Source organism: Gobio gobio, assembly GCF_949357685.1.
Source record: "Gobio gobio genome assembly, chromosome: 2".
NCBI classification, from domain to species: Eukaryota; Metazoa; Chordata; class Actinopteri; order Cypriniformes; family Gobionidae; genus Gobio; species Gobio gobio.
In genome coordinates this window covers 54,626,899-54,642,044 of record NC_137098.1, presented here as the reverse complement: position 1 = coordinate 54,642,044, position 15,146 = coordinate 54,626,899, and the positions used below count along the sequence as shown (strand labels likewise).

Sequence of the window (15,146 nt, the reverse complement as noted above, 5' to 3'; positions counted from 1 at the left end):
ACTAAATATTTTAATAAATTAAATATACAGTATTTCTCTTTCAGGATTCTTTGATATATAGAACATTCAAAAGAATAGCATTTATTTGAAATTATAAATATCTTAACTGTCACTTTTGATCAATGTAATTCATCCTTGCTGCATTTAAAAATATATATATTTTAAAATCGTTCCTCAAAATTTTAAACAGTAGTGTGCATATGGAAAAAATCAACGGGAAAAATACTTCCAGTAGCAAGGCTGCTAAGAATGTGGTTAAATGTGAAAGAAGACTGAGTAAGATCTCTCTATAGGAGTAAAATCCTCTCATGACTGCTCTTGAAGATCCACTAAAACACACCTTCACACAGTGAGAACTGGTTTCAAAAGCCCCAAAGATTCATTTAAAGACTTAAAAGACCGTAACAATGAAATTAGGATGCATTTTTATGTGGCCCTTGCCAATGAAAGAAATTGGTCAATTTGTCTCCTGAAATACCTCAAACTGTATGATTGTTTTCTGTCCTTTTTTATTTCATTTATGTATTTATTTTACTTTTTTGCTTGTCAAATTGCATGTGATCTTTAGTCAAAGCAGACTGTACAACATCAAATGTCTTTCATGTCAGACTGTATGATACACACGTTAGATAAGTCAAGACTGACAGCACCGTCGAGTCATTTTACTCCATCAATCTGTGTCACGTCCTCTTTGACATGCACAAAGCCAAGAAAGCCTTTGTGAAAAAGGGGATTTGTGATAGGAATGCTAAATAACAAGACTTCTGATTTAGTCCCTTACATTTGTCTTAGACAGCAAGAATTCTACAGCTTTAGACAAAGTAGTGCCTTTATGTGGCTCAGCAACAACTGCTGGCAAAGTTAAAGTCCTTAGTTTTGTCCTGACTTGTTCCCTGTAGGGCTGAGCATACATAGTGTATTCCCGCATTCAGCAGTGGACAGGATGATGATGGCCTGAAGCTAGAACAGCTGGAGACCATTGGGACATTTGGTATTAAAGCAGTTTTGGGAGGCACATTGTGACCTTGGAGTCATCCGGACGGAATCCAGTGAATAAAGATAACCCATGAGCAAGAGTCCATACTCAGCTGATGAGGGAGAGCAAAAGAATTTGGAATGACAAAAAGTTTTAACCTCATTTGGAATGTTAAATCATTCACAGACACAGACCTTATGGAGCATGCCATTTGTTTTATGCCAAAATGTCATATTAAACAGAAAAGGGAAGTTTGATGTGACAAACTTTGGATTTTATTCTCTGGTTAGAGGTTTTGAAAAACAATATGAGACTTGACAAGCCAACACAGTCATACACACTGTACATAAGTTTGGGAACACTACAATTTTGAAAATCATATTCAGTTAGTATGCATTAAATTGACCAAAAGTGACAGTAAAGACATTTAAAGTGTTCCAAGAGATTTCTATTTCAAATAAATGCTGTTATCTTTCCATTGATCAAAAGAATTCTGTTATCAACATTTAACTGTTTTCAACATATAATAAGAAATAATAAGAAATGTTTCTTGAGCACATTATCAGCATATCAGAATGATTTCTGAAGGATCATGCGACACTGAAGACTAGAGTAAAATTCAGCTTTGCCATCATAGGAATAAATGACATTTTGAAATGTATTCAAATTCAAATAAATGTATCAATTTAGTAAATTTTTGTTAGGTGCTTTTTGTCTTATTAGATTTTTTGTATAAATTTCCATTTAGCTGTATTTTATTTTTATTTCAGTTTTAGTAATTCTAGTACTTCAGGTTAAGTTATTTTAGTTAGATGCAAAGGCTACATTTCTAAAGTGTTCTTATCTAATTTTATTTAAAAGTACACTATGCAACTTTTTTGTTCAAAATTACGAGTAGGCCTACATCATGAATCCATCATACAAACTGTGCTTTGCCTTATCCTGAATCACTACGGTATGCCTATAATAAGGGTTTATATTCGCACTATATTATACCAGGCAGGACAACAACCGCTGCGGAGTAGCCCAATACCAGCGTGACTCATCATATACAAAAACAGAGAGAAGTAGCTCCGGCTACAACGTTCTTCTGCAAGACACATGCAGTTTTGTTAATTAACTGCTAGAGCGCTAAAAGTTACATAGTGTACCTTTAATTTCATATTTATTAAATTTTTATTTGGTTTTTAGTTAAAAGTAACACTGAAAAGAACCTTCTTTCATAAATACAATAAAAATCGTACTGATCACAAACTTTTGAACAGTAGTGTACTTTGTATTGAAATTAATCGGGATATCAACTCTCATAGTATAAAGGTGTGTTTAATATAATAATTCAAGAGCAGTTGGGTGTTAATCCCATAGAATAGTCTGTATCAAAACAACCTGATAGACGACATACACACACACACACACACACACACATACACGTCAAACCATGCATCTTACATGAGAAACACTTGAGAACAGCTCTGGGTTTCGACATCACACACGTAGAAACCTTCTTACAAAGGCTATGAGGGACTGAGAGACAGAAAACCAACATGGTCAATGGAAGAGAACAATCGCTGTGGTTCTTACTTCAATAAGCCCACACTCACTGCTCCAAACTAAAGACAACTACACAGAAACTGCAGTGGTGGTCCGTCAGAGGAGGTAAGAGAGGCTGAGCCTCTTGTATAATTTAGTCTACAAGGCCCGTTGTGTTGTGCACCAGCAGGCCTGTTGATGCACTACAGTGAGACTGAAAGCTGCTTTAAGTTTGTGTTAGCGGCAGATGAACACAAATTATTCTATTATTCTCCTCTGACTCACCCATCCCTTTGGAGTGGTTGAAGTCTCCTTTGATGATCCTGCAGGATTTGCCATCCCCACTGCAGATGCCACATCGATCTTCTTTCGCAGATGAACCGATGATGCCGTCACAGCCGATTTTCTGAAGGAGGCGGAGTGAAAGAAGATCAAATATATTTCTATTAATCTTGATATACATGAGTACACACTTACAAATATTCAGATAGAGTAAAATGTATGTGTATTTGGTGTGCTGTCCGAGGAGAGGGCTCTGAGCTCGGAAATTTTGGTCCGAACCTATAGTACTCCCCCCGTATGTCTGATTAGGATAGTTAACCAAGCAAGTGTGTGACGGGGTGATGGTGGGGTGCAGGAAACTGTCGAGGAACATCGGCTATGTATATAGGACTCATCTCGTACTGATTGGATAGGCAGTTTGAACGTGTTCTTCTCAAACTTTTTTATTTTACAAAACATAATTTAGTGCAGACTGTTTCTGAACTCACTAAAAAGCCTCCATTGTAGTCAGGGCCGTGCACAGGGGGGTGGCCCAGTGGCTAGAGCCACTACCCCTCTGCCCTCATCAGCTGAGGTTCCCCTCTCGCAGTCTATGGTAGCTACCCATCCCCGCTAAAAGTGTTCTGTTTTCCCTCCGCTAAAGATCCACCAATTCCGCGAATCTGCCCCCATGTTTTCCCGCTCGCTCCCCAGCATCACTCAGATTTGTGCGTGGAAATCTGGAAAGCGGAGACGACAGTTCCAGAATGTTGTCGCATTAACAGTATGCATTACAATCCGCGGAATTAGTAATTTGGTAGTTTGTTTATGTATTTCTGTCTGTATTATTTTGCTCCTGATCTTCTAATAGTGCTAACAACTTTTACAAAATACACGTTCTTGGAAGAGAATTAGAACTCTTGTCTATAATCAAATTTTTGTACCTGATCTGATCTAATATAAATAACACCAACTTTGCTGTTGATGGCACACTTTGTAGAATATATAGGCCTAATTTCATATAATAACCCATAAACTGTTACAGAATGTATGAATTACTTTTGATATAATTCTTATTACTATTTATATATCTTGTAAAGTGTGATTAATGTAAAATACTAAATAAAATATTCTACTTAAAAATGTTGACAATTTAGTAGAATAATTGAATAACTGATAACAGAAAACTCTGAATCCCATTAAAAGATAATCATCAGAAAGGTCATTTTTTATGACTTTTGTACAAGCATATCAATATTAACTTATTTAATTGTCCATATTTTAATTGAAGATATGTCATAATAAAATAATAAAAAAACATAATAGATTGTCATAATAGAATTCACTCAGTTAACCGAGCCTATAGGTTTTAATGAAAGTGAAGATGCCTGAAATGTACATCTAAATCATGAAAATATTAAATAATAGCAATGTTAATTACAATAAGTATTACATTTAAAAACAATGACACCAGTAACAACGTGCCACTTGGGGCCTTCTGTGCCAAATATGGCTGGGTCATCTTACCCCAAGGGTCTAATTTTATCTTTTTAATTCAAAATAAAAGCTATAACATTTACTCCACAAAACCAAAAACATTGTGTCCACAAATCCATCACTATGTTCGATAGACACAAAATTAGATCAAAACTCTTTTAACTTACTAAATCTCACAAATGTTCATATTAAGATGAAAAGACAAAAATAAAAATAGTATATTCATTCATCAAAAGTGCTGAGATGAGAATTTGTGTAGTCTATGGTCAGGAGAAAAAAAATAAGGCTCAGAGAGTGAAGGAGAGCCCAATGAGCATCAGCCAAATCAGATAGTTACAGGTATAGTAAGAGTAAGATGGATAATTTGTATGGACAAGCACCAATCCTCGCCCCCAATGCCACCCCACCCCAGTGACCCTTTTTTTGGTTTGGGCCACTGCCCCTCAATATGTCTGTGCACGGCCCTGATTGTAGTCGTGACTTTTCTTCCGGGAATGAACATGTCAACATATTCCTCAATTAAATTATTCCAAGACTTTGCAATAGGGCATAATAGGTCCTTTTTAAGAAAAAAAATTGCATCTGGAATCAAAGATACTCTACTTATGGTGTTGTTTTGGACCTTGACTGACTTGGTCACTTTCAAGTGTCAAAAGAAAAAGCTGTGTAAAGATTCTTTCAAAAAAACAGAAAGAAAAAAAGTGCTCTACAGGAAAGAAAACAGTATACAGTATAAAAGGGTCAATTTATTTCTTGATTCAGTAAATCTATCCATTGTGCTAAAAGAACACACTAAGCCCAGGGTTTAAAACAAATCAGTGTTGAGCCCCAATATACTTTTGATTTCTTTGGCACAACATCAAGTCACATAAAATCTAATTGCTCAAATGGTTGGATATCTCCAAACGCAACAAAATCATGCCTGAAAGTAAAAGCACTGATATATCATGTAAATCTTTAACGAATAATTTCAAAAACCTAAAGTAATTTCCTGCTGAAAATGTCATTAGTGAATTTGATATGGCAATCAACGCTGGTTTAACTGCTGTATTATCTGGATGCATGGGAAATCATTCTTCATTTCACTTCAGGAATGACATAGCGTGCAAACGGAGAGAACCGTTCTGATTGGATGTACTTTATGATCGAATACGTCATGTCGCGCCCCATTTTTAGAGTGGACAAACTGGAATCTCGTCTGGATAAGATGCACTATAATACAGTATACACCAGAAAAACAATGAGCATGTGTTCCTGAGAAACTTTTGACAACAATCAGACATTAAGGTATAACATTAAATGCACTGACATAATCTTTTCGTTTGGATTTTGGGTGTAAATAATGTCCTTCTTTCATAAAATCCAGGTCATCTCTGTCGGTAATTTTGTTCTTAAAGGGGTGGTGAACCACGATTTCACTATTCTAACTTTAGCTAGCGTGTAATGTTTCTGCTTGAGCATAAACAACATCTGCAAACTTACAACGTTCAAAGTTTAAAGCAAAGGGAGATATTTGCTTTTAAAGAAATCAGTTTCTAAGAACTACAGCAAACGGCCAGTAGGCGACTACAGACATTCCTCCAGGGTTGGTGACATCACCAGGCTCAATATTTACATAAACCCCTCCTCCGAGAATATTAAATAAGGGAGGGTGAGGCCATTTTGTATCGCGGCGCTGTTGTGGTATAAGTTAGTTAGGCTGGAGTGTTGTTGCCGCGATGCAGAGGAAACGCTGTTATTTCCATCCGGATTGCAGGTCTGGGGTACTTGCTCTGTTCAGCCTTCCTTGGGACAGGGGTGCGTTGCAGAGCGTTTAACATACAGCATGTTGCACGTGTGTTTGAGTCAGCGGGGAATCATGCGCGCGCAGGGCTCCCTGCAGCACATCTAACAGAGGAAAACATCCACCGTCTTCGCGATTTCAATGCCGGATTTGCACAACGTCAGCTGCGTGAAAAAAACACTGCCGGTGCGTGGATGCACGACGCGCGCGCTGCACATTTCACGGAGGACAACACAAACTTCCACAAACTTCGCGAGTTCAATACAGGATATGCACAACGGCTTGTCCTGAAAGCTGGATTTACAAACAGAAGCTGTTTACGGGCCACAACCTGTAAGTCTGATTTATATTTCATCTATGTGTTTTCCTGTAATAGGTTGTAGCAAGGAAGTAAACAGATGACAGCGCTGTTCTGCAAACCAGTCTGTTAAATGCTCATTCATACTTAACGTTATCCGACGAACACCTAACGTTACAAACACTAACGTTAAAATCTCAACAGCGAACCTGGCATTAGTGTAAATGATTCTTTGATTAGAGCTTTTATGTATTGTTTATCTACAGGCATGCTAAACATGGTTCTGTGTGTGATTTGGCTAACTTACTAGTTAAAGCCAGTGCTTAGTGTTCGTTTTGGGTTAGTTCTTGCGACAGATATTTGGCTATAATCGTTCTAAAAATACAAAAGTTAAAGTGCCATTCAGTAGCGATCACTATAGACCCGCAGTCTTTACTCTTGAGGACTGAACAGTTTCTGCTCGATCATCTTCACTCAAATGTTCTGGGTCTGACTCGGGCTCATATGGTTTTATTGACGCCGACCAAAGCACAGCCTCCAGGTAAGGGGCGTGACGTTTCCGACAACCGTGCACTGCGGTTAGCGAATCAGAACACACTGGGCCAGCTAACCAATCAGAGCCCACTGCGTATTTTTGAGGGACTGGCTTCATACAACCCGGAAAGCATCAGACCGTTTTACAAGGAGGGACAGAGCAGTGTAGAATAAAGGTCAAATATATGAAAAATAAGGCAATTTTTTTTTAAACGAAGCATGAACACATGTTACAGTGCACCCCACAAACACAGTCAAGCCTTCAAAAGAATGTGTTTTACCACCCCTTTAATATGCTCGCTTAAAAGTCTGAACAAAGTAGAATCGAATAAACAAACAGGAAAAGGTCACTGAAATGACATTTTCACAGGAGGATTCTGGCGCTGATCATCCGTTCACTCCTTCTAGATGTTTCTGACACAAGAGCTGCATTCAGACCGTGAATATGAGCACTATCCCCAAAACAGCAATTCTGGGATTGTGGTCAAGCACAAACCAGGACAGGAACTGACCCTGAATCTGCTCAGGCCAAGCATTATTTATATTATAGCATGAAGGGATGTAGTCAATGTTCAGGCCTGATGAATCCCTTCACTCACTTACAGTAACCACACGCGCGTATGTGTGTGTGTGCTGTGCTGTGCTGTGTGTGTGTGTGTGTGTGTGTGTGTGTGTGTGTGTGTGTGTGTGTGTGTGTGTGTGTGTGTGTGTGTGTGTGTGTGTGTGTGTGTGTGTGTGTGTGTGTGTGTGTGTGTGTGTGTGTGTGTGTGTGTGTGTGTGTGTGTGTGTGTGTGTGTGTGTGTGTGTGTGTGTGTGTGTGTGTGTGTGTGTGTGTGTGCGCGAGTGTGTTTATTATAGTGCACACAGTAAAATCACTTCCAGACATTTTGACATGTTTTTTTTTTTTCAGCCCTGCTTTCTATTAGTGGAGGCGGCTTGCAGACTCTGACCTCCTTTCAGTCTTTTGCTCTTACTAGTGGCCACACTTTCTCCATCCATCTCTTTCGTTCTTATTCTCAATTGCTTTCCTTGCCAATTTAAACTCACTCATTCATCGTCTTTCTGTTTGACAACATGCTTTTACAATCAAACTTAGTCAAAGACCCTTATGCAATGTTTTACTGTAAATCACTGTAGAATTAGCCTGGCGTGGCCATACTCAATTCTAGTCAGAATTTGAGTCTGGTACCGCTCCATTGAGCTTTGATTATGGGGCGTGTTTCAACCGAGCCAGGAAAGACCTCAATTGGATAGACCCACAACCAATCAGAGCAACGGAGCGACGCGTAACGTTAGTTGTCAAATGTCAACAGAACTCAACTGCACTGTTACCAAGTCCGTGTTTTTCTCCATGTCCGCGGGTTGAAGCGACCCCAATTATGTGATTATATAAACCCAGGAATGCGAATTTTAGCAGGCAACCTTGCCAAAATAACATATTTTGCCAACCAAACGTTTTGAGTAGCAATTGTGCGCGACATTGCAAAAACACTTGGAAACCCTGTCTGCACGCACGCATGATTAAGTAACGTTACAAGAAAAACATGAGTGTAAACGATCTTTGGCAGTAATAAAATAATTTAAGGATACACAGAGTACTTACCAACACGATCATCGTTTCTGAGAGAAATAGTGAAGGTGAACGCATATACGAACAAGTTCTCCGTTTAGGATAAGAGCAAATTCAACCCAAGAGCCTTCGATGACGTGGATGATTACGTTACTGTTGATCATCTGTCCATCATCGTCTAAAGCCCGCCCTGACAATTTCATTGGTCCGAACAGTTTCTGTTCGGGCATAATTCCTCCTCTATGGAGCGAGTCCAGACCGAATTGCCGGAGCAAAACATTTTGTGGGCGGGGCTAAATTCGGCTGGCATCCAGGCTACTGTAGAATAGGACTGATGCAGAAAATTAACTGGTGAAGTATGGTCTCGAACTCATCTTTAGTCAATTAATAGATCTTTTAAACTGTTCTAGTGAAAAGAAAGTAAAGCTCTGAACCCCAGGATGGTTTTTAATCTCCCTTAAATTCAATAACTGTATTTCTAATGCTAAAATCTCTCATATCTAAGTTTCGAATACAGAGATAACTGCAATCAATATCAATCAATTTGTATGATGACCTTGTGAAAACCATTAACACACTGAACACTGTTTGTTTAAGTGGTCTGACATGTCGACTTCTGGCTCAACCAATGATGTGAGTTTGGGACAGGAATATATGACAGAGGAATTTTGGGAAACTGGACAAAAAATAGTCCTGTTTTAGCAGTCTGCTTTGGTCATGTCATGCTGTGTCGCGCCACTCGCATTTGATGTAAACACAGTGTTAGAATGTGCATGGATCTGCACTTTGTATTCTAACCAGAAAAAGAAGACCATCGACGCATCTTTGGATACTTGTTTCAACATACTACGATTGGGGACACACTAATTCTAATTTCAAATACTATTTAGGGAGGATAGTATGGAAATTGGGATGCAGCAGTACATTACAGAGTCAAGTTGCGAACTGGATAACTACTTCTAAAGACTTGGTGCTACACAGCCTAAAAGTTTATATTTTTCGATCATATTTAAGACCCCATCTGAAAATGAAATGCCTAGCTGAAAAATACAAATATGTAAGACTTTTTAATGACCCTTAAATCAGAAGAATCTAATTTTAGACGTTTAAGACTTTTTAATTCAGCAGGAACACTGTCAATACAATTTTTTAAGCAATCAATACTTTTATTCAGAGAGAAAATATTAAAATGGTGTGAAATGAAAAGGGACAGTAAAGATTTATATTTCAAATAAAAGTTCTTTTGAACTTTCTATTCATCAAAAAATCCAGGAAAAAAATTTCTCGCGGTTTTTACATAAATATGAAGCAGCACAAATGTTTTCAACATTGATAATAGTTGGAAATGTTTCTTGAGCAGCAAATCAGCATATTAGAATGATTTCTGAAAGGATCATGTGACACTGAAGACTGGAGTGAGGATGCTGAAAATTCTTTGCATCACAGGAATACATTCAATTTTAAAATGTATTAAAATTGAAAATACTTATTTTAAATTGTAATAATATATTACTGTTTTTACTGTATTTTTTTAAATAAATACAACCTTGGTAAGCATAAAAGACTTCTTTCAAAAGACTTCAAAAATCTTGTGAATACACACCTGACATTTTCCGCTCACACACAGGTCGCTCTCATAAGGTCCACATGGCGTCCCGTCCTGCACACGCTCTGCCACTAGTACCGGTGCATCGCTGCCAATGGGTGTACAGTATAGAGCACATGGTTTTTCTGGGAAATAAAAGCATGCACACATAAATAAATGCTTCCTTTAGCATATCTATAAATATACCTTGCATACATGCATTATATTTAATGTGAGGGTTTGTGCACAAATGTTCTTAGGAATGAGTTTTATCGGATCCACTCTGCCAGTAAATTAAGCTTTGAAGCTGAAGGAGGCTTAAGTTATTGTATTTTCAGCTAAAACACCTCAAGTGCACTCATGGTATTATTTGGTGTATATGTTCTGAAGAATCTACTTAAGAAGATCACAAGCCTGTTTCTGAGTGACGTGTTGTGATTTAAGAGCTGCAGTGATCAAAGTTTGGAGAGCCTGTGTTTGTACCAATGTGAGAGAAAATAGAAAAAGCACTCTTGAGTGCTGCTTTATTGCTTTTGTCATAGACATTGCTTTCAGGTGCGCAGGAGGATGTTTGCCTGCGTTTTTTGTTGTTCTGTATATAATTATCTATCTGTCTGTCTGTCTGTCTGTCTGTCTGTCTGTCTGTCTGTCTGTCTATCTATCTATCTATCTATCTATCTATCTATCTATCTATCTATCTATCTATCTATCTATCTATCTATCTATCTATCTGTCTATCTATCTATATGTATGTCTGTCAGTCTGTCTGTCTATCTATCTGTCTATCTGTCTGTCTGTCTATCTGTTTGTCTATCTGTCTGGATGGATGGATGGATGGAGAGATAGACAGACAATTACATCAGTGCCTGATCAAGCATACCAAAACAAAAAATAGAGCATGTTTGCATAATTTACAGCATATACTGTGCATTAAACCAAGCTTAGTGTCATTTTTGACACAGGAAAAAATAAACAATCTGTCGAGACGACAGGACTGTTAGGATGATTAGGAGTGACAGCGAGAGCACTAAAAAACAAGAAGATTGGATCAAAGGCTTTCAGAGATGAATTTGGATTCTAACATTCACCCTCTTGCTCATAAGCTGCCTGGTAATCAACAAGTGAACGTGTCCTTGACAAGAACTCACAGCGTGAAATCACACAAGTGCTGTTTTTAATCGAGATCAGACAGATCACTTTCTCGCTATGACACTGAATTGCTCTGATCACCTGGTACTGAGGCCTCTACAAACAAACCAAAAATGGATACATGCTAAATAAATTAACGTAAAGGTATATATAAATATATGTTTATGTATTTATACCATTAGATGATAGTAATGTATAGAACTAGGGATGCACAATGTTATCGCTATGACATCGGAATCGGACGATAAACGCTTAAAATATATAAATCGGCATCGGCCGATATGAAAAAATGAATGCTGATATACCTAGCCGATACGATAACCTGTTGATATGCGCCTGCAATAACTCACGTGTGCAAGGAGTGCTATAGCGATAAGATCATGTCAGCATTGTGGTCATTCTTGAAGTAAAAACAAGCAAATACATTGCATGGTGATTTATATCTACAGGTTTTAAATGCTGCCTTGAATTTGTGAATGCGCGTAAAGAAGCACGTGACCGTCAACAGTCACTCCCCACTCTCTAGCGTGTGCAGTGCAGCCTCCACAGCAGCAGAAGCCTTCCTTCAGGTCCTAGTGCCCGCCCGGTAGAATGTTATATATATATTTAGTGGGGGGCGCTGTTGTTATAATAATAAAATGAAAAGCAGAATACACAAATAACTTGAAGTTGCTTTTTTTTCTGAATAAATAAAGCAGTAATGATGTCATAAATCACAAGCATGACACTTGTAAATTAAATACTTTTATATAGAGTTTATTAATCTGTTATACAATTTTATGAAATAGATGATGAAAAACTATCCAAGGAGCTCTAAAATAATTGTAGAATTTGTAGAACTTCATGTGCACAATATTTAGGTTACAACTGCATCTGTCTGGGGTGAAAAATGACTTTATTATTGTTATTTTCAGAGCTTTTAATATGCTCTTATTATAAAAAGAACTTTATTAACATTTATTTATCTTAAACAAGTATCCTTTTAGTCAGAAATCTGAAACCAGAATGAAAAAAAGGTGCGTTTCCAAACAAAGGGAAAAAATAAACGTATATCAGTATCGGTATCGGCATCAGCCAAAATGAGTTGAAAAATATTGGCATATCGGATATCGGCAAAAATCCAATATCGTGCATCCCTACATAGAGGCAAGAGACCAAGTATAATAACATCTGGGCATTGTTGTGGTCTTAAGACTTATAGTGATTATAACTAGACAGATACATATAGGTATATTTTAGTCTTACCATCGTCGAGCACAGCTGACCACATCTGGCTTTTCTTCTTACTGGCCTGTCGGTCATGAGTCTGACACTGCTGATCTCTAAACGTGGGCATACCCTTTGCACACGGCGGCCACTCGCACACTTTGTGCTCCACGCTGGCCTTCTGACAGTACCTCCCACCTGGACCGGGCCTGGAGAACCAGAACCACAAGAAATACAGTTATACAAAGATGACCTATGACCTAAACGTGAATTCTAACCTAAAAGGACAACATATGAAGATCATTATCATAGCTGTAGGGCGACGATTGAGAAGAAGAGATGTGAGGAGAGGCAGTCACTCCACGACAGAGGTCAGTCTAAAAAGGACTGAGGGAAGGTTTTTCCTTTAACTAGTCGATTTTGAAAGCCCATAAATCTTCATTAGAGCATGTTTACTGGCTTAAATGATGACAGCTGACAACATAGCAGTCTAAAAACTGTTCAGTATTCTCACATTCTCATCATGTTCCATCATTCAATCTGTCCATTTCCTCTGTGAGTCTCTCCAAACAGTCTTATTTCCCAACCTGCCTCTCATTTTAATGAATTTGCCAGGCAGAACTAACATTTCTCAATCATTCTAGTTGGAATTTGTTTTAAAGCTTTAACCTGAATTATTAAACTTCTACAATTAATTCAGCTTAACAAATAGACCTTTTACACTGCCATTTCAAAGTTTCAGGTCGATAAGATTTTTTAAAATGTTTTTGAAAGACACATGTTCTCTAATGCAGCATGCATTTGCTCAAAACTACATTAAAACAGAAACATTGTGAAACATTATCACAACTTAAAATAACTGCTTTCTATTTGAATATATAATGCAATTTATTACTCCAGTCTTCATTGTCATACGATCCTTGATTTGCTGATTTGTTGCTCAAGAAACTTTTCTAATTATTATCAATTTTGAAACATGATGAAACAAGATTATGCCAAACAATCTATTTGGCAAATGCTTAACATAATAGAATAGCCTGCAATGTCCAAAATGATGTCAGCAGAAAAGGATAATTTTTTTTGAGGTGGAGCAAGTTATTATATTTTGATAAAAGATCACACAAGACCAGTTTCTTTAAATAAGACCAGTAATACACTCTAAAAAAAAAGTCTCGTAATCATAAGGGAACCTTTTTTAGTGCTATATAGCACCAATTTTGGTGCTTCAGTGGTTCTTCAGAGGTGCTATATAGCACCTTAGTCAAAGAACCGGTGAAGAACCGCTGAAGAACCACTGAAGCACCAAAAATGGTGCTATATAGTACTAAAAAAGGTTCCCCTATGATTACGAGCCAAGAACTATTTTTGGTGCCATATAGAACCTTTTTTTTTTAGAGTGTATATACCGCATAGATTAAAGATTAAACCTTACTCATTGAATTACACGGATACCTACAACCTAAACTTACATAAAACTTTTAACACTATTCTTGCAATAACTGCTATTTCTCTCAGCAAATGCAAATCTAGTTCATAAGGTTACACATTTTCTTTCCTCTTTTCTGCTACTTAAAAACAGAACGTGACTTGCACGTCAGCCTTATTTTTCTCCCTTTATGCTCTTCGGTTTGCTTGACGCAGCTCCAAATGTTTTACGATCCAAGGCGGACATATGCGCAAAAGAGCGATTACACTCTAAAAAAAAAAGGTTCTATATGGCACCAAAAATGGTTCTTGGCTCGTAATCATAGGGGAACCTTTTTTAGTGCTATATAGCACCAATTTTGGTGCTTCAGTGGTTCTTTAGTGGTTCTTCAGAGGTTCTTCACCGGTTCTTCAGAGGCTCTTCACCGGTTCTTTGACTAAGATGCTATATAGCACCTCTGAAGAACCGCTGAAGAACCACTGAAGCACCAAAATTGGTGCTATATAGCACTAAAAAAGGTTCCCCTATGATTACGAGCCTTTTTTTTTTGAGTGTACCTCACAAACACGACGCGAGATGTTACAAGCGTCCAAAACAAAAACGCACGTCTTGGACCATCGTTCATCAATTGCATGCTGTTCTGTGCTGGATATAACTGGAGAACTTTGAATTATTACATCACGTTTTAAACACACACACACATTAGACACACACACACAAAAACTCAAGCTCTCTGGCGGGCTGTCAGAAATTGAGAAATGACACTCGGAGTGAAACGGCGTCATTAGATCAAGGAGGAGAGTGAGAGGAAAGCTTGTTCCTGCCAAAACACAAACAGGATTATTGTGGTGCATTGTGGATTTGGATGGTAAATGTGTCAAATCGTCTCCGGACCAGAGCGAGATTAGGTTACAGCCTGTTTGTTCACAATAGTTTTACACGATTAGTAAGTTTTTCATAGAAAACAGCAACTGACACGAACAGTAGTGGCCAAAAGTGATGCATCTATGCCTAGTACACTAAAACCTCTAGCTGTAATTTTTTGCTAAATCATTTTGTCAGATAAATACCATAACCAAGTTTAGTGTTTTTGTTTGTTTGTTTTTTTATCATTTAAAATAATTAAAAATATAAAATATTTTCCTTATATTTTGATGGTTTAATCGAACTTGTAGAGAACTCATTAAAAACAAATATGCCCTCCGGACATCACTTTTGGCCACTACTGAATATCTGGAAACATGGATGAAAATGGGTATAAAGCTGGATGACAAATAGTGAGTTATTTACATCAGGTAAACACTGACCTGATGACTACTTGCCTGAATGAG

At 37.7% G+C, this 15,146-nt stretch overlaps 1 protein-coding gene across 1 annotated transcript in view; it reads right to left on the bottom strand.

The window, feature by feature from the left end:
• Positions 1-2,158: 2,158 nt before the first annotated feature.
• Positions 2,159-15,146, bottom strand: part of adamts17 (ADAM metallopeptidase with thrombospondin type 1 motif, 17) — a gene marked incomplete at its 5' end in the record, with an annotated part of 117,412 nt that continues 104,424 nt past the window's right edge. The window contains 3 exons of the mRNA XM_079803901.1: positions 2,159-2,912; positions 10,053-10,180; positions 12,429-12,598. Coding sequence (XP_079660027.1) covers positions 2,733-2,912; positions 10,053-10,180; positions 12,429-12,598 — 478 coding nt within the window. The 3' untranslated portion in view covers positions 2,159-2,732. The remainder of the gene's footprint in view (positions 2,913-10,052; positions 10,181-12,428; positions 12,599-15,146) is intronic.